The following is a 22,926-nucleotide window of genomic DNA, read 5'->3' as shown; positions in this document are numbered from 1 at the left end:
TCACACCACCAAGACAGCAGTGCCAGGAGTAGAGTGCATCCTTTGGACCCAGGGTCCCTGTGCAGAGAAGCTCCTAGACCAAGGGAAGACTGATGACAAGGACCTTCCCCCAGAACTGACAGGGAAAGAAAGCCTTCCCTTGGAGCTGGTGCTCTGGATTCGGACTTCTAGCCTACCAGACTGTGAGAAAATAAACTTCTCTTTGTTAAACCCATCCACTTGTGGTATTTCTGTTATAGCAGCACTAGATAACCAAGACAGCTGGTGTGTAGAAAAGTCTTGGTGCTTGTAGAAGAAATGAGGGTGTGGTGTTTGTTTCTTATGGGTATATCTTCTGACTCATTAAAGACGTTTTAGCTCATGAAGCTCACGCCTCTTGTTTCCTTCCTTAGGATCACATGAAAATGAGGGTGGCCATCAGGAGAGCGCTTTCCAGAGAGGAAGTTCCTCAAGGGATGCCTGTGGGGAGGAGTGTGGGAGAGCGCTCATGTGGAAACAGACACACACACTCGTCTGGGTGATCTCTACGTATACACAGACTCTCCCTGATCCTCCTGGAGAGAACACTGAAAGACAAACGTTGGCTCAGGCCCTGCAGGAGTCCTAGCTGAGCGTACAAGAGCGAAGGTCCACTCTGAAGAGGAAGCCCTTCTCCAGGTTCTTTCTCTCCCACCCTGATTTTTGCTACTGGATGCAGGTAAGCAGAGATGAAAGTGTCCAGCGAGGTGATGGCCAGCGAGCAGCATGGCCTAGCAGTTAAGAGCACAACCTTCTAACTCTAACAAGCCTGGGCTTTGTTACTTATAAGCTGTGTGACCTCAGGCTATTCATTTAACCTCTCATTGTTGGTCATTCTGTCAACTTTAGGCCTTTGCACATGCCTGTAACACTGTTCCTTGTCATCAGTCAGATTTTTGCTTAGACAGCACTTCCTGTAGGGGGCCTTACCTTGCTCCTGCAGGACAAGGTTACGTGTTCTTCCTTGTGCTTGCCTCATACCTTCACTTGGACAATTTGCTTGGCATTTATCACCGTTGGTTATAATTGCTTACTGACCAGTCAGTGGCCCCACTAGAATTTAATGCCTCAGGAGAAGGCACCGTATCTGACTGATCACTGTATCGCCACCCATCAGCGCGGTAAATCAAAACCAGCTGCTGTTGAGTCGATTACAACTCACGGTGACCCCATGTGTGTCAGAGCAGAACTGTGCTCCATAGGGTTTCCAAGGACTGATTTTTCAAAAGTAGATCATCAGGCCTTCCTTCCAACTTGCCTCTGGGTGGACTTGAACCTCCAACCTTTTGGTTAGCAGCCAAGAGCATTAACAGTTTGCAGCACCTGGGCACTCGGGCAGAAAAGGTTGTCTAGGTGATGGGTGGGAAACCCTGGTGGCATAGTGGTGAAGAGTTTGGCTGCTATCCAAAAGGTTGGCAGTGTAAATCCACCGGGCGCTCCTTGAAAACCCCATGGGGCAGTTCTGCTCTGTCCTATAGGGTCTCTATCAGTTGGAATCGACTTCGCGGCGGCAGGTTTTTATTTTTTTAGGTGATAGGTGAGGTAGATAGACACAGAGAGAACGTGCAGTGTCTTCTTCATATGATTTAGCTGATCACTCATATTGTGGCCCAGGCATTTAGCCAATGATGCGTTCAGCCAACTAGGATGGAAAGTTAGAACCCAGCCTTTCCTAAAGCCAGGCTTTAAGGTTTTGCCTGATGATCCTACTTGTCCCTGCAGACAATCAAATTAGCCAAACTCTTTGCTCATCTCTTGGCTCTCATTTTGGGGGGAGCGTTTCCCAGAATGTTGTGATTTCTAGGGGAACAAAGTCAGAGAGAAATAAAATTCAAACCAAGCAGCAGTCCTCCTCCATAGGACAACACAGTAAGCGCTTTCAGTTTTAAGATTCGTGGGACTCTAGGACTCTGAATTCCACCTACCAAGAGCCACACTCAAGGCCTGAGTTTTCCCTCTGCAAGTCCATAATTTTTAGGGTCCCTTTTAAGACTTCCCCGATAAGAAAAGTTTCCCATAAAGGAGATTGTCGTGGGAGTTTATTTTGGGGAACTGTATCTAGCACAATCTTTCTCATAGGTGGTGTGACTTTTTCCCTGAACAAAAGGTCTTCCGGCCATGGGTTTAGAACGCATGCTTGAAAGCCTAACCACACACCCATCCTTCCTTTGGCCTCTAACATAATGTCAGCCGTCTAGGAAGGGAGCACATTAGCGTCCTTACCCCAACCCAGAAACACACAAGAGACCTGCACCACAACAGTGCTGTTGGCCCACGTCTCCCACCAGCAGGGCTGGCTTCTCTCACAGCAGAGGAGGCAGTTGGTGTTGGAAGCCTGCTTCAGAGAAGGGCTCCTGCGGTGGCCCAGCTGGGGGAGGAGGCAGGGGAGAGTCAAGATATCTGTCCTGCTCCCTGATCCCACCCTTTCCACCTGGCCCCTGTGGCCCAGCAGTTAGGGCCACTGTTCCTTCAGACTCGCCTCCCCCCGCCCACCTCCCACAACCAAGACCTGAACTTCCTCACACCAGGGGTAGTTGTTTTATTCACTGTGAAAAACAGGGCTCACAGGGCAAATACTCCGTGGAGAGGGCACACAGTGAAGGGTACTGGTCACACGAGAACAAGATTACAGCAGGAAGTTCCCTGTTGGGGGAGGGGAAGGAGGCGAATTGAAGAATGAGATTAGGAGAAGCAAAGGTCACCAAGGGCTGTGGAGAGAGACAGAGACAGATAGAGACGGAGAGACACAAAAACACAGAGAGAGGCAACCAGAGCGCACCCCCAAACCAAGCGGCCTGGTCAATGTTGTGCCTAGCACCAATTTCTTTACCCTAAACTACATTCCGAACTAATGAAAAACATTACAAAATCAAGGTTTTTGTTTTTGAATTGAGTTCTAAAATTGAAAAACGGTTTTTTAAAAAAGGTATGATAAAACCAAACTTTAGGATAGTTGTTTCTGGGGTGGAGGCCGGGAAGATGGTAGAATTGGGGAGGACACACCTGGGCTTCAATGGTATTACTGGTAATCACCTTTTTTAAAGAACTGGTTGTATTTACAAGTACAAATACAAAGTTGCTATGGAGTCGGTTCCAACTCACAGCAACCCTATAGGACAGAGTAGAACTGCCCCATATGGTGTCAAAGGAGAGGCTGATGGATTCGAATTGCTGACCTTTTGGTTAGCAGCCAGGCTCTTAACCACAGGGCCACCACGACTCCACTATATATATAAAACCAAACCAAAACCCATAGCTGTCAATTCCGACTCTTAGCAACCCTATAGGACAGAGTAGAACTGCCCCATAGGGTTTCCAAGGAGCGGCTGATGGATTTGAGCTGCCAACATTTTGGTTAGCAGCTGGGCTCTTAACCACTGTGCCACCAGGACTCCGTATAGATAGATAACATAGACACACACATACATATTTTCTGATTATGTGCAAAGCCATGTGTTATAGGGGAATGTCAAGATTCCTGTTTTCAAGGAGCTCACGGCCTTAAAATTGGATATACAGGTAACTGGACTACAAAGTGGGAACAGGCCATATCCTGGGGATGTCCTGGCCCTGATTTTTTTCAGGTTCAGATTTTTTTCAGATTTTAGGTGACATGAGTCTACGTAAATACTATTAGTCCTATTTTAATTTAAAAAACAGTTCATATATCAGTGAACATATAAAAGAGGGTAAGGGGCATAGGAAAAGGAGTGGAGGAAGCATTTTATAATTTATCTAGATATGTCGTTTTAATTTTTAATCAGCTTTAACCAAAAACCCGATGTCACTGAGTTGATTCCGACTCATAGCGACCCTGTAGAACAGAGTAGAACTGCCCCGAAGGGATTCAAAGGAGTGCCTGGTGGATTCGAACTCCCGACCTTTTTGTTAGCAGCTGTAGCTCTTAACCACTACGCCACCAGGGTTTCCTTAATCAGCTTTATTGAAGTGTAATTAACATTCACCCATTTTTAAGAGTACAGTTTGATGAGTTTTGTCAAAAACGTACAGTTGGGTATTCACTACCAGAATCTTGTCATCGTTGTTGGTGCCATCAAGTCAATTGTCAGCTCATAGCGGCCCAACGTGACTGCCCCATAGGGCTTTCTAGGCTGTAATCTTTACAGGAGTACATTGCCTGGTCTTTTTTCCTGCTGAGCATCTGAGTGAGTTTGAACCCCAACCTTTCTGTTATGAGGTTAGCAGTGAGGGCTTCTTTACCGGAATCTGGGTATAGAATGTTTCCTTAACCTGAAAAGTTTCTTTGTGTTCAGTATATTGATACCCTTTTCCATTCTCAGCTCCTGGCAACCACTGGTATGCTTTCTGTTACTATAGTTTTGCCTTTTCTAGAAACAGAATCATATAGTGAGTATCTTTTGGGTTTCTGTCTTCTTTGTGTGTGTGTGCTTTAGGTGAAAGTTTACAGCTCAGGTTAATTTCTCTTTAAAAAATTTATACACATATTGTTTTGTGACATTGGTTGCAGTCCCCACAGTATGGCAGCATGCTCTCCCTTTCCGCCCCAGGTTCCCTTGGTCCATTCATCCAGTTCCTGTCCTTCCTGCCTTCTCATCTGACTTTTGGACAGGAGCTGCCCATCTGGTCTCCTATATTTGATTGAATTAAGAAACAGGTTCCTCACATGTGTTAGTTTGTTTTATAGGCCTGTCTAATCTTTGTCTGAAAAGCAGGCTTCAAGAATGGTTTCAGTTCTGGGTTAGCGGAGTGTCCGGGGCCATTGTCTCAGGGGTCCCTCAAGTTTCTGTCAGACCAATAATTCTAGTCTTTTTTCATAAATTTGAATTCTCTTCTATATTTTTCTCTCCCTTTGTCATGCCTGCAGAGCAGTTGGTGGTGGACGCAGGGCACCATCCAGTTCTTCTGGTCTCAGGGTGGTGGAGCCTTAGGCTCCTGTGGTCCTTTAGTCCTTTGGGCTAATATTTTCCTTGTGTCTTTGGTTTTTTCATTCATCTTTGCTGCAGATGGGATGGGACCAATAGATGTATCTTAGATGGCTGCTCACAAACTTTTAAGACCCCAGACACTATTCACCAAAATGGGATGTAGAACATTTTCTTCACGAACTATGTTATGCCAATTGACCTAGATGTCCCCCAAGACTATGGTCCCCAGCACCTAGCCCCAGCTACTTGGTCCCACAAAGTATTCGGATGTGTCTAGGGAACTTCTATACTTTTGCTTTGGTCCAGTTGCACTGACTCTCTTCTTTCACTTAGCATAATGCTTTTGAGATTCATCCATATTGTTGCATGTGTCAGTAGTTTATTCTTTGTGATTGCGTAGTGGTAGTGTTCAGTTATGGGTATACCACAGTTTATCTATTCACCTATTAATCAACATTTGGGTTATTTCTAATTTTTAGTTATTATGAATAAAGCTGCTATGAACATTCAAGTACTAGTCTTTGTGTGGACACGTATTTCCATTTCTCTTGGATAAATACATCGAAGTGGAATTACTGAGTGATTTGGTAAGTATATATTTAACTTTATACGAAATTGCCATGGTACGGTACAAAGCGATTGTACCATTTGTATTCCCACCAGCAATGTATGAGAGTTTCAGTTGCTCCATCAACGCATGGTATAGTCTGACTTTTTCATTGTAACAATTCCAGTGAGTGTGTAGCAATATCTCCTTGTGGTTTTAATTTGCATTCTCCTATAATATTGAGCATTTTTTCATGTTCCTAGTGGTCACCTATACATCTTCTTTTGTGAGATAAATGAAGTGTCTGTTTAAATCATTTGCCTTTTTTTTTTATAGAGTTTTATAGAGATTTAAGTGTTCTTTATATAGCCTACATACAAGTCCTTTTTCAGTTATATGTATTGTGAATTTTTCTACCAGTCTGAGGTTTGCCTTTTCATTTTCTTAATGATGTATTATTTCAAAGAGAAAAATTTTAATTTTGAGGAGGTCCAATTTTTTTATTTTTTGTGGGTTATGCTTTTTGTATTTTATCTAAGAAATCTTTGCCTAACCCATGGTCCCAAAGATTTTCTCCTATGTTTTCTTCCTGAGATTTTATTAAGTTTAGGTCTATGATCCATTTCAAGTTAGTTTTTGAATATGATGTGAATAGTCGAGGTAAATTTTTTGTTTTGGATACGGATTGTTCCAGAATGATTTGTTGAAAAGACTATCTTATTCAGTTCAGTGGAAACTGAACTACCATCTTTAAAAAAAATCATTTGATCATATATGTTGGATCTATTTCTGAGCTCTCTATTCTGTCCCAATGGTCTATATGTCTTTACACCATTACTTCACTGTCTTGATTACTGTAGCTTTATAATAAGTCTTGAAATCACATGGTGTAAGTCCTCCAACTTCGTTCTTTTCTTTTCCATAATTTTTTGGTTAATCTAGGCCCTTCTCATTTCCACATATATTTAGATTCAGCTTATCAATTTCTACAACAAAACCCTACTAACACTTTGACTGAGATTGTATTGAATCTATGCGTCAATTTTAAAAGAACTGACACCTTAACAATATTGAATCTTCCAATCCTCAAACATGGTATATATCTCTCCATTTACTTGGGTCTTCTTTATTTTCTCTCAGCAATATTTAGTAATTTTTTTAATGTACAGGTCTTGCATGTATTTTGTTAAATTTTCCTTACGTATCTTACAGTTTTATGTTACTGTAAGTGGTGTTGTTTTTAATTTCAATTTGTCATTGCTTGTTACAGAAATACAAATGAATGTTTGTAAATTAATATTTTATCCTGCAACCTTGCTAAACTTACCTATAATTCTAGTAACTTTTTGATAGATTTCTTAGGATGTTCTACATAGATGATCATGTTATCTGTGACTAATGATGATGTTATTTTTTTTTCAACCTGTATGGCTTTTGTTTCTTCTTCTTTTCTAATTCTACTGGATAGGGTATCCTGTACAATGTTGAATAGAAGCAATGACAGTGGACATCATGATGGCACCTTTCAAAATTTCTTTAGCAAATAAAAATAATCATTGGCTGTAATAGAGGTATAATCAAAACGTGATGGGATGGGGAGAGTTTGTGGGAGGGGATGTCAGAGAATAGAGCAATTAAACCCTATTTATTGGGGGAAGCTTTATAAGGAGCAGAATTACCTTGATCTGACCGTGGAAGTTAACAATTTCTGTGGTCTGTTTCTCCCATCCCACCCTATATTACTGAGGTTCCCCCATTCCATGTTCCCAGGATCAGTACTACCGTGACTCTCCCCTTCTATCAGTTCCAGAACCCTGTCCTCTGCCCGCGTGATGGCATGCTCACGGACCTGCTCTCAAATCCTGGGGCTGACCCTTGGGACTACCGCCCTGTTTGCTGCTGGGGCCAACATGGCGCTCCTTTTTCCTAACTGGGATGTCACCTACTTGTTGAGGGGCCTTGTTGGCAGGCATGCCATGTTAGGCTCTGGGCTCTGGGGAGGAGGCCTCATGGTAAGTGTCTGGAGTTCCCTGTGTGTGAACTCCCAAAGTGCCCCCCACGGGGAAGCAGAGAGGAGGCGGGGAAACATTGTTTTGATTCCCTGCAAAGAAGTTTGATCTAACAATCTGGTCTTGGGTCCATAGAAGCTCCAAGGGATAGGACACTATAGGAAGACTTGTCAAGTGTTGCTGGATTTTAGCTTGGAGACTAGGCAGACTGGGTGTGAACATTTCTATCCACTGTCAGATCAGGCTAATCCCGTTGCTGTCGAGTCAATTCCAACTCTTAGTGACCCTATAGGACAGAATAGAACCCTGCCTCATAGGGTTTCCAAGGCTGTAATTTTTATGGGAGTAGACTACCACACCTGTCTCCCACGGAGCAGCTGGTGTGTTTGAACCACAAACGTTTTGGTTCGCATCTGAGTGCTTTAACTGCTGCACCACCAGGGCTCCTTGTCAGATCAGGCTAGTCACCCAAAATTGGGTCCTGACAGTCAAAAGTTAAATCCTCTGGGAAATATAGGACAATTGAGTTCGTGTGAAGTGTCTAACTACTCCATTTCAACAACTGAATAAGCTTTGGGCTGCAGCTCAACCAAAACCAAACCCTTGCCATCAAGTCAATTTCGACTATAGGACAGAGGAACCTATAGGACGGAGGAGAACTGCCCCAAAGGGTTTCCAAGGAGCAGCTGGTGGACTTAAACTGGTGACCTTTTGGTTAGCAACCAAGCTATTAACCACTGCGCTACCAGGGCTGCAGCACAGCAAGAAACCTAAAGTACTCAACTTCTTAACATTCTTCTGTCCTCTCCCAGGTACTCACTGCGGCTATCCTCATCTCCTTGATGGGCTGGAGATACGGCTGCTTCAGTAAGAGTAGGCCCTGCCGAAGTGTAAGCACCAGCTTTCACTATTCTAATACCTAGAATGTCTCCACGTTCTATATTCTAGAGGCAGAGTGGTAAGAAAGAATTTCCGTCTTGGTTCTTGAGGGCAGGTCTTTACCATGCCACTGAATATCATTAAGCCCTTGGGCAAGTTGCTTAACCTTCCAAGCCTTCAAGTCCTCATATGTAAAATGGGAGTCAACAGGATCAATTCAGGGGAAAGTACGTGCTTAGTGACCCATAAACATTTACACAAATGTAAATTTTATACAAATGTGAGGAGCTGTGTTATTATTATTTTTAGGAAGTTGAAAAATATGGACATGTTTTGTACATTGTAATCATGTATCACTGATACCATATTTCCTGACTCTTCATATTTTCTTAGAGCTGGAAGGTTCTCCAGGCGTCGTCTAGTGACTAGAGTCTAGTCAGCCCCCTCCATTTTACAAATAATGAAACCGAGGCCCAGACTGCATTCGCATTTTATTAATTACAGCTGCATCTAAATTTGAAAAACCTCAGTACATATACGTATAAGATGTATTGATTATTCAGCCTCAAACTCGTGAAGGTGTGGCCTCATTACAGTAACTGTTCAACCTTTTATGATAGCTGCAGCCCACATATTGGGAACCCCACTGACTCAGAGTTATATGTTAAAGAATTAAATATAAACACCTACACATTTCATTCACTAGCTGTTCTCGGTCCTGTCTGGTTTTCCCCTAGGCGAATGGTTCTCAAACTTTAGAATCCCCTGGAGCGTTTGTTAAAACACAGATTGTTGGGCCCCACCCCCAAAGTTTCTGATTCAGTAGGTCTGGAGGGGACCGGAGATTTTGCATCTCTAAGAATTTCCCAGGTGATTCCAGTGTTGCTGACAGAGGGACCACATTTTGAGAACTGGGGCGCTAGGCTTGAATCAGAAGATAAGTCATCTTGAATCTTTTAACTTTGAGTCGAAACTTACTATATGCGTCTTTCTCTGGCCCTTCTTAGGCTTCAAGGCAGCTTGACATCAGTGGGCAAATGATTACGATTCTGTGTAAAAACCTATTTGAGTGTTTTATTCAAATTTTTGAAATACGTGTTCTTTGGGAGGGAGAAAAAAATCTAGTGCGCTAAGAAAGAAGCCAGTTTGGAATCAACCTAGAGTCCTGCCAAGAAAAGAAACCTGTTGTTAATCTTTTGGGAGGAAATGGGTGGAGCACAGGCTAACAACCAAACTCTTGATTGGAAAAGTGCAATTACAGAACTGGAGGCTTTTCAGAGTTGGACTGTAATCCTTCCTTCCTTCCTCCCATCTATCCATCCTCTTTTTCTTCCGTCTTGCCCTCCCTCCCACTTCCTTCCTCTCTCTTATGTTTGATTTGAGAAAGAGAGGAATCGAGGATGAAAGCTTGAACTTTTGAAAACACAGATTTCCTTAGAAGAATTATTTTTTTTTTATGGAGCCCTGGTGGCATAGTGGTTAAGAGTTCGGCTGCTAACCGGAAGGTCAGCAGTTCGAATCTACCAGGTGCTCCTTGGAAACCCTATGGGGCAGTTCTACTCTCTTCTACGGGGTCGCTATGAGTTGGACTCGACTCAGTGGCAACGGGTTTGGTATGCAGTAACTAATCCGGCCCTTTAACTCAGAACCTGAATGACTGCAGTCTGAGTGTAAAGGTGTTTCTCTCTCTTTTTATTGTGGTGAAAACATCCTTCAACACAATGTACACATTTACAACTCAATGGCATTGATTTCATTTTTCAAATTGCGCCACCATTACCAGTTGCTATCCTCATCCAAAACATTCCACCACCATTAACATAAACTCTACAAAAACTCCCCCCCCCCTTTCACCCCTGGTAACCACTAATAATCTTTGGTTTCTATATATTTGCTTATTTCATGTAAGCGAGATCATATAGTATTTGTCATTTTGCAACTGACTTATTTCACTCAGCATAACATTTCCAGGGTTCATCTATGTTGTGGCATGCATCAGGACTTCATTTCTCTTTATGGCTGCATACTATTCCACTGTATCTATGTACCACATTTTGTTTGTCCACTTATCTGTTGATGGACATTTCAGTTGTTTCTGCCTTTTGGCTGTTGTGTAAAGTGCTGCAATGAACATTGGTGTACGGGTTTCTGTTTGCATTCCTGCCTTCACTTCTTCTGGGTATATACCTAAGATTAGGATCGCAGGTCATATGGTGTAAGTGAAAAGGTTTTTGATGCCTGCTGAGCAGCTTCAAAGAGCCTGCCAAGTCAGGGACATCCAGATCCAAGTGCCCATGTTTCCTCCTTCTCAGTCCTTTCTCTCTCACTCCTTCTTGGCTCTACCCTTCATCAACCACCCCATCTTGGTTATGCATTAAAGGAGGTGTTGTCGGTAGGATTATCCCGATGTGATAGGTTGAGAGAAAGCCTGAGCACCAGAGAATTTAGCCTTGTCCAGATTGTCCAGCAAGTCACCTAATCACCATCTCATCTCAGACCCACTGTTTTTTTTTTCTCCCTTGGCAGATGCTGACTTCACTGTTGTCAAGTGGCCTGGCTTTGTTTGGAGCCCTAATTTGCTTTATCACTTCTGGAGTAGCCCTGAAAGATGGTCCTTTCTGCATGTTTGATGTCTCGTCCTTCAACCAGACACAAGCTTGGAAGTATGGTTACCCATTCAAAGACCTGCATAATAGGTAAATGGATGGAGACTTGGATTTGCAGTCTTTTCAGAGAGAGAAAGAGAGTGACAGAAAGGCACACAGGTGAACTACAACCTCCTTTTGATCACACATTTTAGCATCTCGCTCCCCTGAGGCTCAGAACATTGCAAATTGGAAATTGATAATGAAGGGTCACCATCAGGAGTCCAGTCTGGTTGCCTGAGCTGGGGGAGGCCCTGGCTTTCTACTGGGTTTGTTTGTTTGGCTTTTCTTACTCACCCCCAACCCCTGGTCTCCTTATATTTTGGGATAGGAATTATTTGCATGACCATTTGCTCTGGAACTCTGTCTGCCTGGAGCCTTCTAAAGCTGTTGTTTGGCACGTGTCCTTCTTCTCCGTCCTTCTCTGCCTCAGCTTCCTTCAGATTCTCCTGGTGGTCGTTCATTTCATCAACAGCTTCCTGGGCCTTTTCTGCAGCCTCTGTGAAGAGTGATGGATAATGCCATTTCATGTGTGGGTGTTTTTGTCATAAACTGCCTTAAATCCTTTCTGCAAGTCGTGGGTGTGAATTATAAACAAACTTCCCTTATGAGCTGAAATTGACTCAATGGCAATGGGTAGTAATAATAACAATAACTCTTTGCACATTGTTGAATGCACTTTAAATCACATTATAAACTGCAAGATGATATATAATAGAAGAAATGATTAACTTTTATTATTGCATAGAAACTTACAGTCCATAAAATATCCTCCACCTATGATCTCATTGTAGCCCCTCAGCAACCCCATAAAACTGACAGTGTATTACAGATCGAGAACTTGAGGTTCCTAGAGGGTAATGAACTTGCTGCCCCAAAGCACGCAGCTAGGTCAATGTCAAGTCAGTACCCAAACCACTGTCTTCTGGATTCAAGTTCGTCAGAGTTCTCTTCATCAGTGTTCGGTAGAGTTCTACAAATATGTACTGAGTACCCACTCTGTGGAAACCCTGGTGGCGTAGTGGTTAAGTGCTATGGCTGCTAACCGAAAGGTTGGCAGTTCGAATCCACCAGGCAGTCCTTGGGAACTCTATAGGGCAGTTCTACTCTGTCCTATAGGGTCGCTATGAGTCAGAATCGACTTGATGGCAATGGGTTTTTTTTTTTTTTTTTTTTTGGTTTTTACCCACTGTGTGCCTTGCACTGCTGTGTATGGTGAGGATCAAAAAATAACCACGGCGTGGTCTTGCCCTTGGGCCCTGCCCTGCCCTTGAAGAGCTCATGGTCAGGCTAGGGAGACAAACACATCTACTGATAAGGTGAATGTCATATGGTAAGGGCTGTGTTAGAGGCCAACACAGTGTGCAATGATAACACAGAGGTAACAGAAGCCTTGAAGCAGCGGATCTGTCAGGTCCCTCCAAACACCGTTTCACCCTTTCCTCCCAGGGCCTACTGGCCCAACAGGCTTACCCAGGTCAGGTACAGAAAGAAGCGCAGTCTACTGAGCAGGCAGGGAGCCCTGAAGTCCAGGCACCCCACTGTGTACCTACATACAGCATCCAGGGACATTGCCTGTGTCGGTCTCATATTTCCCTGTTGGTTGAATTAGTCTCAGGGTCATGGCTGGAATGTGCCAGATTCACAGAAGCTCCTTCTGCAGGGGAGAGATACTGACACCTTCGTACAACTAATGGAGCATTTAAACATAATTTATATCTAGTTTTGGACATGTTAGGCATACACACATATATGCACATGCACACACATGCACACACACACGCACACACACCAGGTCCACGATCACCATCTTAGCTCAGCCCAACTTGGATACCAAAGTGAGAGAGGCCAGTCCTTGGCATCACAGACAGCTGAGGGTAGAGCTGACTCTCTCTTGCCTGGAGCTGCTTCCATCTGTTGAGGAACCTCCAAATGATGTTATTGTAGAACTTTACAGGTGTGTTGTTGTTGTTGTTAGGTGCCACAGAGTTGGTTCTGACTCAAAGAGACTCTACACACAACAGAACAAAACACTGCCCAGTTCCGTGCCATCCTCACAATCGTTGTTACGCTTGAGCCCGTTGTTGCAGCGACTGTGTCAATCCATCTCGTTGAGGGTCTTCCTCTTTTTTGCCAACCCCCTACTTTATCAAACATAATGTCCTTCTCCCGGGACTGGTCCCTCCTAGTGTGAGGATCAATCAAGTCCACTTTTTCCTGACACCAACTAGGAGGGTCATAACGGATCCCCACTTCCCACTTCTCTGTTCAGTTCTGACACCAACCGCCCATGCAGCACTTCTTCCTCTGACCCTAACCACCCAGAGCTAAGTCAGAACTCACATGTCAAAGGACACAGTCCTCCAGGCTGCCAGGGCTGCCGGAGACTTCAGACACTAGCCACAAGTTGGGGAGTCTGCACAGCACCCTCACTTCTGACTTGCTGGCTACAAATTTGGAGTTTTACCAAGACTTCTTTGGAATGACAGCTACAAGCTTGGAGGACCCATCAGGGCTCCGTCACTTCTATCCTGCTGGCTACGAAGTCAGAGGTTCCTCTTACCCCTTCATAACACCCAGCTCCCCTCAGTTCTGATCTGCTGGCTCCCATTGCTCCTTTGGGTTCAATAATTTGCTAGAACAACTCACAAAACTCACAAAAAAGTGTCATATTTAGGATTACAGCTTTATTATAGGGAAAAAGGATACAAACGAAGAGATGCACAGGACAAGGTCTGGGAGGGTTCCAACACAAAGCTTCTGTGTCCAGATCCTTTACTGAGCCTCATTGTGTGGGCATGATTCAGTCAACCATGAGGTCAGCTGATATTAGGTCAAGGTGGTGGCCTTTCTGGCCAGGCCAGCCCCCGCTCATTAGGTGTAGCCTGGAGGCCTTAGATAATAAAAGCACCTCAATCCTCAGGAAATTCCAAGGGTTTAGAGTTACCTCTCAGGAAACAAGGGTAAAGACCAAATTACTTTGGGTTAAGTTAAATTCTAAACTCCACAACCGGATTTCAAGACACAATGTCCTCAAACCTTGCCTTAACTAGGCCGATTGTTCTCTTCTTTGGATTCTGCGTGTTTTGGGTGGATTCTCATACGGTAGTTTGCAGGCGCTCCTAGATCTAAGAGTGCAAGGTCAAAAATGGAAGTTTGGGAGTGAAGCTATGGTACCTTCTCCAACTCTGAAGTGCAATCCTCCCGTGTGAGGGGTGCAGTGTTCCTGTCTGCTGGAGAGTCTCTCATCTGCTGGAGCAGCTCATTCGCCTTCTGCCTTCACAATTCAGTTTAAGGCCCTGGTGGTGGTGGGGGAAGAGAAGCACCTTGGAGAGCCAATGGGTTGAGGAGAGAAGGAAAAGTTCTGCATTCATTCTACCATAGGCCACAAGGCCCTCCATGCCTGGCTGTTGGAATTCCAGAAGGCGCATGCATCTTGTTTCTTCTACCTACATCCCCAGACCACCCTCATACTTGGAATGGGCTGGCACCTTGGTTTTTTCTCCTCAAACAAAGCTACAACTGGGTCCCGACTTGGCTTCCAAGCAGGGTTTTGGGCAGAGGGGCTAGCATCAATCTGTTCCATCAGGACAGTGTTAGGTAAATATTTTATTAAGAACAAAAGCTGTCTCTTGCCTTGTGTGAACCTTCTGGAATGTCACCATGTAATGACAATGTTGCCTTGTTCATAATCCTGCTGAGAAAAAAGTAGTCTTCATCTTTGTAACAGGTTGTCCCTCGGCTTTCTCTTTTGAGCTCAGATTTTTAGAGCTTATAGGGCATTTCTCATGGACATAATGTGCAGTGCTGTGGTTCAGTGTTCAGGGCTGCCACAGAAGCTAATTTTCCCTGAAGGCAGTTGAACTCCACTACTCTTTGGCATGCACTGACCTACTACTGGAAAGCCTGTTATCCCCCAACAGATGTGGGCTGGCTGTGGGAATTTCCCTGTCCTTTCCACACTCATTCCGCCATTTCACTTCCCTTCTCCATTCTCTATTCCCTGTGGTCCCTGGTGCCTGTTTGTCAAAGCCCTCCACTCCCCATTCACACCAGATAACACCAGTCCTCTCATCCTCGTCAAAGCCTGGGTCATGCCAGGGTGGGCAGGTGGAGGAGGGGATGCCAATTTGGTGGGTGTTTACTGTGCAAATGCACTTTGCAGGCGCAGGCACCGATGATTCAAGCTATTGTAAGTCATGGTCCCTGCTTGTGGGCAGGTACATTCCAGTGGCTGCTCCTTCCACCCTCTGCCCCTTTCCTCCGAGGCCTGTTTCCTTGGCCCTATTACTTCTGGAGGTCTTTACAGCTCTACTCCCAGGCCCCTGGTTTGTGGGGGCATCTGTACTGAAGTATCCAGCATAATAAAAACTTAGTAAAGAAGGGAGGGACTGGGGAAATGGGCTGGCTTCTCTCAGGAAAATCTAATGAATCATTGTGCACCTCCCCTTGTGTCTGCGCACCGCCAATGCCAAAAATAAGACCTCTGTTACCCCCCACCCCATGGGGTCAAATCGGGGAAATACATAAAAAAGAAGGGAAGAGTGCGTGAGTCCAGCTGGGTAGGCTGAGGCATAGAAGGAAAGCTCCAAACTTTCTCAAACTTTTTGCCTTTCTCCTTATTCTTTAATCTCGTATCTTTTCTTTGAATGAGCAGCAAACACTGAAGGCCTACTGTGACCCCTTCTTCCCTTTCTCTATCTCCTCCTCTGTCCCCTTCCATTTCCCCAACAACTCACCCCAAAAGCCATTAGATGGGTCCAGATGAGGGGAGAGCCTTGACAGCCCAGAGCTGGTTTCAGGCCCTGACCAGGGTAAGAAGGGCATCCATGGGGAGGAGGGCAGAGGGGGCGGGGCACAGGGAGGGGTGAGGAGGGCGGTCTACACAGAGCGGTCAGCCCAGGAAGTTGGAGCCTGAGCAGGGGCACAGGATGCCCACGTAGTGGGGTGATCCAGCACAGGCTGTCAGAACCCAAACGGGGTGAGGAAGGTGCCCATGTGGGGGGCAGCCAGATGCAGAGCATGCCTGAGAGGACTGAGCGGGTTTCTACGGAGAGGGAGCAGCAGCCATGGCCTGGAGAGGGTGTTAGGGCCAATGTGCATTGAAGGAGGCATCCATACATGTTGGGAGGAGAGCAGCGGCAGCAGGGGAGGTTGGTTAGTTACAGGAGAATTGATCAGGTAAGTCAATATACTCTGGACAATGGGAGCCAGGGTTCTCATTATCAGAGAAAGGAATTATAAATATGGAAAGAGAGAAAGCTAGAATGAACCTTGTGTTGTTGGGTTTCAATTGGAGGTATCAGTGTGAACTCATGGCTGTGTGTGCATGTTGTTGTGTGCCATCAAGTCCATTCTGACTCATAGTGACCCCATAGGACAGAGTAGAACTGCCCCATAGCGTTTCCAAGGAGCAGCTGGTGGTTTCAAACTGCTGACCTTTTGGTTAGCAACCAAGCTCTTAACCACTGCACCACCAAGGCTCCATATATATATATGTATATACGTATATATATATATATATACGTATATATGTGAATATAGATGTAAATATGTACATGCTTATACACATAGTACATATATTCACATGCATGCATACCATTTATTCCCTAGTTCACCACGTGTCCAGATCTTAGTTTCTAAATATCATTTTCCATTCCAAGCAACCAGAGTTCTTTGGGTAAATGAGTATTTCCAGGCTCTGGGCAGAAGAAGTACAAGATGAGCTTGGAACGTCTTGTTGGGCCAGAAAACAAGAACGTATTCAAAGAACAATGAGTCCATTTCAAAAGGACACAGAATCCCACTGGCTAAATCTGGGATGATGTTATTTATTGTGAACATCAGGGAGCCCTGGTGGCACAGTGGTTAAAGGACTCGGGCTGCTAACTGAAAGGTCAGCTGTTTGAACTCACCAGCCATTCCGCAGGAGAAAGATGTGGCTGCCTGCTTCTGTAAAGAAGAATAACAATGCATCATAGTCTAGTGAATAATATAGGAATCCATGAGCCCATGTGATAGAAATAAGTAAATTAAAGGAATGGGATATTTATGTAGTCTTAAAATATCTCCCCATAACAATCTTATTACTCACAAAGAGAGAAGGGTAATTTTATGGTGGAGAAGGCTGGCAGACACCACCTTAATCAAGCCATCGACGGTAAGCTTATGGGTGATGAGACAGATTCACATTGTGAAGAACCTGATGCGATCAGCAGAACACAGACCCGCTGCTTTGATATTCCTGCCAAAGATAGATATCATGAATCTAATTTTGACAAGGAGTCCCTGGGTGGTGCAAACAGTTAATATGCTTGGCCACTAACTGAAAAGTTGGAGGTTTGAGTCCATCCAAAGGAACCTCGGAAGAAAGGCTTAGTGATCTACCTCCAAAAAATCAGCCATTGAAAACCCTGTGGAGCACAGTTCTACTCTGACACACATGCGGTCGCCGTGAATCAGAGAGGGCGTAATGGCAACTGGTTGGTCTACAAAATAACTGGCCTGTAATCTTTACCTGCATCAAGGTCATGAAAGTCAATGAAAGACGGAGGAACTGTTCCAGATTGAAGGAAACTGCAGAGATAGGACAACTGGGTGCAACGCATGCTCACAAACTGGGTGCATTTTTTATGAACTAATCGGGACAATTGGAGATCTCTGAATGGGCCTGAGGAGTAGACAGTAGTAATGCATTAGCGTTAATTTCCTGATTTTGATGGTTTTATTCCAATGTCCTCATTTGCAGGAAATGCATGAAAGTCTTGGGGGTGATGCGCTTAGCAACATTTTCTCATACCAGGATGTCTTAGTTACCTAGTGCTGCTATAACAGAAATACCATAACTGGATGGCCTTAACAAAAGGAAATTTATTCTCTCACGGTTTAGGAGTCTAGAAGTCAAAATTCAGGATGCCAGCCCCAGGGGAAGGCTTTCTTTCTCTAACAGCTCTGGGGGGAGGTCCTGGTCATTAATCTTCCCCTGGTCTAGGAGGTCCTCAGTGGAGGAACCCTGAATCCAAAGGACGCACTCTTATGCTGGCTCTTCTTGCTTGGTAATGAGGTCCCTATCCTCTCTGCTCCTTTCTCTCTTTTATATCTCAAAAGAGTTTGACTCAAAATACAGCCTAATCCTGTAGATCGAGTCCTGCCTCATTAACATAACTGCCTGTAATCCTGCCTCATTAACATCATACAGGTTAGGATTTACAACACATAGAAAAATCACATTAGATGATTAAATGGTAGACAATCACACAATACTGGGAATCATGGCCTAGCCAAGTTGATACACATTTTTGGAGGACACAATTCAACCCATAACACAGGGTAAGAAGGGCGCCCATGAAGAGAAGGGCACGGTGAAGAGCCTACTGTGTGCTGAGGACTGTACTGTGGGTCATTCCCCATCCCTTTCTCCATGGTTCAGGGAAAAAGGGGCTTCTTTGTACTGTACTTGCAACTTTTCTGTAAGTTTGAGATTGTTTCGATTTTTTTTTTTTTAATTTGACAAAAAGGCAAGCCCTGCTCTTAGGAAAATTGCAGAGGTAAAGAACCTTTAAACATCACAGTTTTTACTAACGTATCTCAACTCTGTTTCATTGGTCAATACCTTCACGTGATTGTATAATTTAAGTATACAATTCAGTGCTTCCCTTCTGTTCCCATAGCAACTTGGGCCCACTCTGTTATAGCCAGTTGTTGATGTTGTTATGTACCGTCCAGTTGATTCCGACTCATAACGACCCTATAGAACAGAGTAGAACTGCCCCACAGGGTTTCCAAGGACCAGCTGGTGGATTTGAACTGCTGACCTTTGGGTTAGCATCTGAGCTCTTAACCACTGCGCCACCAGGGCTCCGTTATAGCAAGTGGCACCTCTATTTAGTAATAACTTAGCTTAGTTCAAGGTCTCCCCAACCAAACCTGTTAACTCTTTAGGACGAGGCCTGGGCTGTATTTATTTTTGTATCTTCCACTCCTAGTACAGATGGCATAATAAAATGTTTGTTGAATTGCTTTAGGCACCAAATCTTTCACATTTTCCACTGGACTGCAGTGAATAGGGTGGGAGAAGCAGGGTTGAAGAAATCATAAACGCTGAGGCAAAGTCAAGGTCCTGGGGATATGTTTTCTTATGACTGGTGAAACAGTAAGGAGAAAACACACTATCTGCCCCTAGGAGATGTTGGATCCCTGTGCCAGGCAGGACCAGGGCAGTGTGTGGACGCACAACCCCAGCCAGAGATGCGGCTGGTGCTACTACGGCCGAGGGACAGCCACAGACAGCGGTTGAGGCAGCACTGGGCTGGTGCAGGCAGCACACCTGGGCCTGTGGCCCCTGCACAGACCCTAGTCTGCTAACCAGTGCCTGGAGGAAGGCTCGGCTCCCCAGCCAGATCACGAAGGGTCTTATTTTTTAAAGGAATGTCAATGTGTGCAAACAGTCATAAGGAACCATTGAAAGATTTTCAAGCACAGTAGCGACAAAGAAAAGACACTTCGGAGGCAGTGTGAAGGGTGGACTAGGGGAGGTGAGGTTGGAGGGAGTTTATTGGAGGCTGGGAGAAGGCTGGAGTCCCTGGGTGGTGCAAACGGTTAAGACGCTGCTGCTAACCAAAAGTTCAGCGGTTCCAGTCCCCAGAGGCACCTCAGAAGGCCTGGCCATCTACGCTGAAAAATCAGCCATTGAAAACCCCATGGAGCACAGTTCTACTCTAACATACATTGAATTGTGGTAAGTTGGAATCAACTCCACATCAACTGTTTTTAACTGATTTATCAAGAAGGCACTTTGTAAACCAAATCTGGAATAGCAAAATGACTGGAGCTTGCAAAGGTGTACTTTTATAGAATGTACCCCCTTTGCTATTCATAAGGCTTTCACTGGCTAATGCTTTTCAGAAGTAGACTGCCGGGTCCTTCTTCCTAGTCTGGAAGCTCAGCTGAAACCTGTCCTCCATGGGTGACCCTGCTGGTATCTGAATACCAGTGGCACAGCTTCCAGCATCACAGCAACACACAAGCCCCCACAGTACGACAAACTGACAGACACATGGGAACTGCCAGAAATTCAGGCCGGTTTCAGAAGAGGACGTGGAACCAGGGATATCATTGCTGATGTCAGATGGATCCTGGCTGAAAGCAGAGAATACCAGAAGGATGTTTACCTGTGTTTTACTGATTATGCAAAGGCATTCGACTGCGTGGATCATAACAAACTATGGATAACACTGCGAAGAATGGGAATTCCAGAACACTTAATTGTGCTCATGAGGAACCTTTGCATAGATCAAGAGGCAGTTGTTCGGACAGAACAAGGGGATACCGATTGGTTTAAAGTCAGGAAAGGTGTGCATCAGGGCTGTATTCTTTCACCATACCTATTTAATCTGTATGCTGAACAAATAATCCGAGAAGCTGGACTATATGAAGAACGGGGCATCAGGATTGGAGGAAGACTCATTAACAACCTGCATTATGCAGATGACAAAACCTTGCTTGCTGAAAGTGAAGAGGACTTGAAGCACTTACTGATGAAGATCAAAGACCACAGCCTTCATATGGATTGCACCTCAACATAAAGAAAACAAAAATCCTCACAACTGGACCAATGAGCAACATCATGATAAACGGAGAAAAGATTGAAGTTGTCAAGGATTTCATTTCACTTGGATCCATAATCAACAGCCATGGATGCAGCAGTCAAGAAATCAAAAGACGGATTGCATTGGGGAAATCTGCTGCAAAGGACCTCTTCAAAGTGTTGAAGAGCAAAAATGTCACCCTGAAGACTTAGATGCGCCTGACCCAAGCCATGGTATTTTCAATCACATCATATGCATGTGAAAGCTGGACAATGAATAAGGAAGACCAAAGAAGAGTTGACACATTTGAATTGTGATGTTGGCAAAGAATATCGAATATACCGTGGACTGCCAAAAGAATGAACAAATCTGTCTTGGAAGAAGTGCAGCCAGAATGCTCCTTAGAAGCAAGGATGGCGAGACTGTGTCTTACATACTTTGAACATGTTGTCAGGAGGGATCAGTCCCTGCAGAAGGACATCATGCTTGGCAGAGTACAGGGCCAGTGGAAAAGAGGAAGACCCTCAACAAGGTGGATTGACAGAGTGGCTGCAACAATGAGCTCGAGCATAACAACAATTGTAAGGATGGCGCGGGACCGGGCAGTGTTTCATTCTGTTGTGCATAGGGGCGCTACGAGTCGGAACCGACTCGACAGCACCTAACAACAACAACAACAACAATCCCCTTTGCATCATACAGAAGCAAGTTTTAGAACTTAACCCAATGTTACCAAAAGGAAGCTTGGATGGATATTAGGGGAAGTTCTTAGTTTTTGAAGCTGACAGAGGCCAGGATACTACAGCTTTCAAAAGCAGCAACAGGGATTGGTACTTGTAAGCAGGGTTTGCACCCTAATCCTAAATCTGTTTTCTGATTTTGCACGAGGTACAGCAATCTGCCAGTAATGGATTACACCAGAGGTCTGCAAATTTTTTCTGTAAAGGGCCAGACAGTAAATATTTTAGGGTTTGCAGGCCAAACAATTTCTATTGCAATTACTCAACTCTGTCGTTTTAGGGCAAAACCAGCGATAGACAATACCTAAAGGAGAGCCAATGAAACTGTATTTATGGATATTAACATTTTAATCTCATATAATTTTCAAGTGTCACAAAATTCTCTTGATTAAAAAAAGTTAAGGATATTAAAAAAAACTTTTTAGATTGTAGGTTGTACAAAAATAGGTGAAAGGTTTGATCTGGCCTGCGGGCCACAGTTTAAAGACTTTTTAAAAATTTATTTTTGTTGTTGCCAAGAACATACACAGAATATAACCAATTCAACAATTTCTACATGTACAATTCAGTGACATTGATTACATTCTTTGAGCTGCACAACCATTCTTACTCTTGAAGCAGTGACGTCACTAGGGTTGGTGTCACGCAGTGCGGTAACTCATGGTGTCACCCCCATGCTGATTATCACAATGCAGGTATCCCCTGCTTTTCGAAAGTTTACTTTACACCACTTCACTTTTACAAAAGACCTACATTGGTACCTGTTGTTGATAACTGAAAGAAACCCAAAGGGTATTTTCGCTTTTATGATAAAAGGTGAAAAATGGAAACAGCACTCAGCACTTGTTTTACAGAAACCAAAACCCATCGATTCCGACTCATAGCGACCCTACAGGATAGAGTAGAACTGCCCCCATAGAGTTACCAAGGAGCGCCTGGCGGATCTGAACTGCTGACCCTTTGGTTAGCAGCTGTAGCACTTAACCACTACACCACCAGGGTTTCCTGTTTTACAGATGGCTATTAATTTTTATTAAAAATGTGGAAACCCTGGTGGCATAGTGGTTAAGAGCTAAGGCTCCTAACCAAAAGTTTGAAACCACCAGGCGCTCCTTGAAAGCCCTATGGAGCAGTTCTACTCTGTCCAGCAGAGTTGCTATGAGTCAGAATCAACTTGACGGCAATACTTTGTTTTTGTTAAAAAGGAAGTTCGCACCGGAGCAGTGAAGGTGGCATCGCCAAGCTCCTTCTGGAGCTACACTCAGCATCTCAGCATCAAGTTGCCATAGCTTTAAACTGTGTCTGTGAGCATCTGTGTTTTATCTCCATCTATTTTATGCATCCGTTAGCAAGATGTGTCCTCAGGTATTAGAAAAACCTTAGAGAGCTCATAACGGTTTAATGCGTTACTTGGTATGATTTGGTAGGTTATTATTTGGATCTGGGAATGTTCAAAATTTTTTGCCATGTAGATGAATGTGAATTGCTTTTTCGCTTTGTGCCATTTCGGCTTACAAAAGGTTTCATAAAAACGCTCTACTTTTGGAGAGGAAACCTGTGTTGTAGCTAAAACACCAGAAAATTTGGCAAAATC

General features: G+C 44.3%; 1 protein-coding gene across 3 annotated transcripts; it reads left to right on the top strand.

Annotated features, from left to right (window-relative positions):
* The first annotated feature begins 408 nt into the window (after positions 1-408).
* Positions 409-11,627, top strand: TM4SF19 (transmembrane 4 L six family member 19). Of its 3 annotated transcripts, XM_049874669.1 has the most exons (7): positions 409-697; positions 5,405-5,512; positions 6,941-7,043; positions 7,277-7,484; positions 8,294-8,371; positions 10,887-11,056; positions 11,337-11,627. In XM_049874669.1, the coding sequence occupies exons 4-7, from the start codon at positions 7,305-7,307 to the stop codon at positions 11,515-11,517; spliced, it is 609 nt and encodes a 202-aa protein (XP_049730626.1). In that variant the 5' UTR covers positions 409-697; positions 5,405-5,512; positions 6,941-7,043; positions 7,277-7,304; the 3' UTR covers positions 11,518-11,627. The 3 variants fall into 3 exon arrangements, with proteins under 3 accessions (XP_049730626.1, XP_049730622.1, XP_049730632.1); XM_049874665.1 differs by lacking the exon at positions 6,941-7,043; XM_049874675.1 differs by lacking the exons at positions 409-697; positions 5,405-5,512 and having other exon boundaries at positions 6,861-7,043.
* The last annotated feature ends 11,299 nt before the right edge of the window (positions 11,628-22,926 follow it).

Source organism: Elephas maximus, chromosome 1, assembly GCF_024166365.1.
Source record: "Elephas maximus indicus isolate mEleMax1 chromosome 1, mEleMax1 primary haplotype, whole genome shotgun sequence".
Lineage (NCBI taxonomy): Eukaryota > Metazoa > Chordata > Mammalia > Proboscidea > Elephantidae > Elephas > Elephas maximus.
The sequence above is the reverse complement of the archived record's forward strand: the minus strand, read 5'-3'. Positions and strand labels throughout refer to the sequence as shown.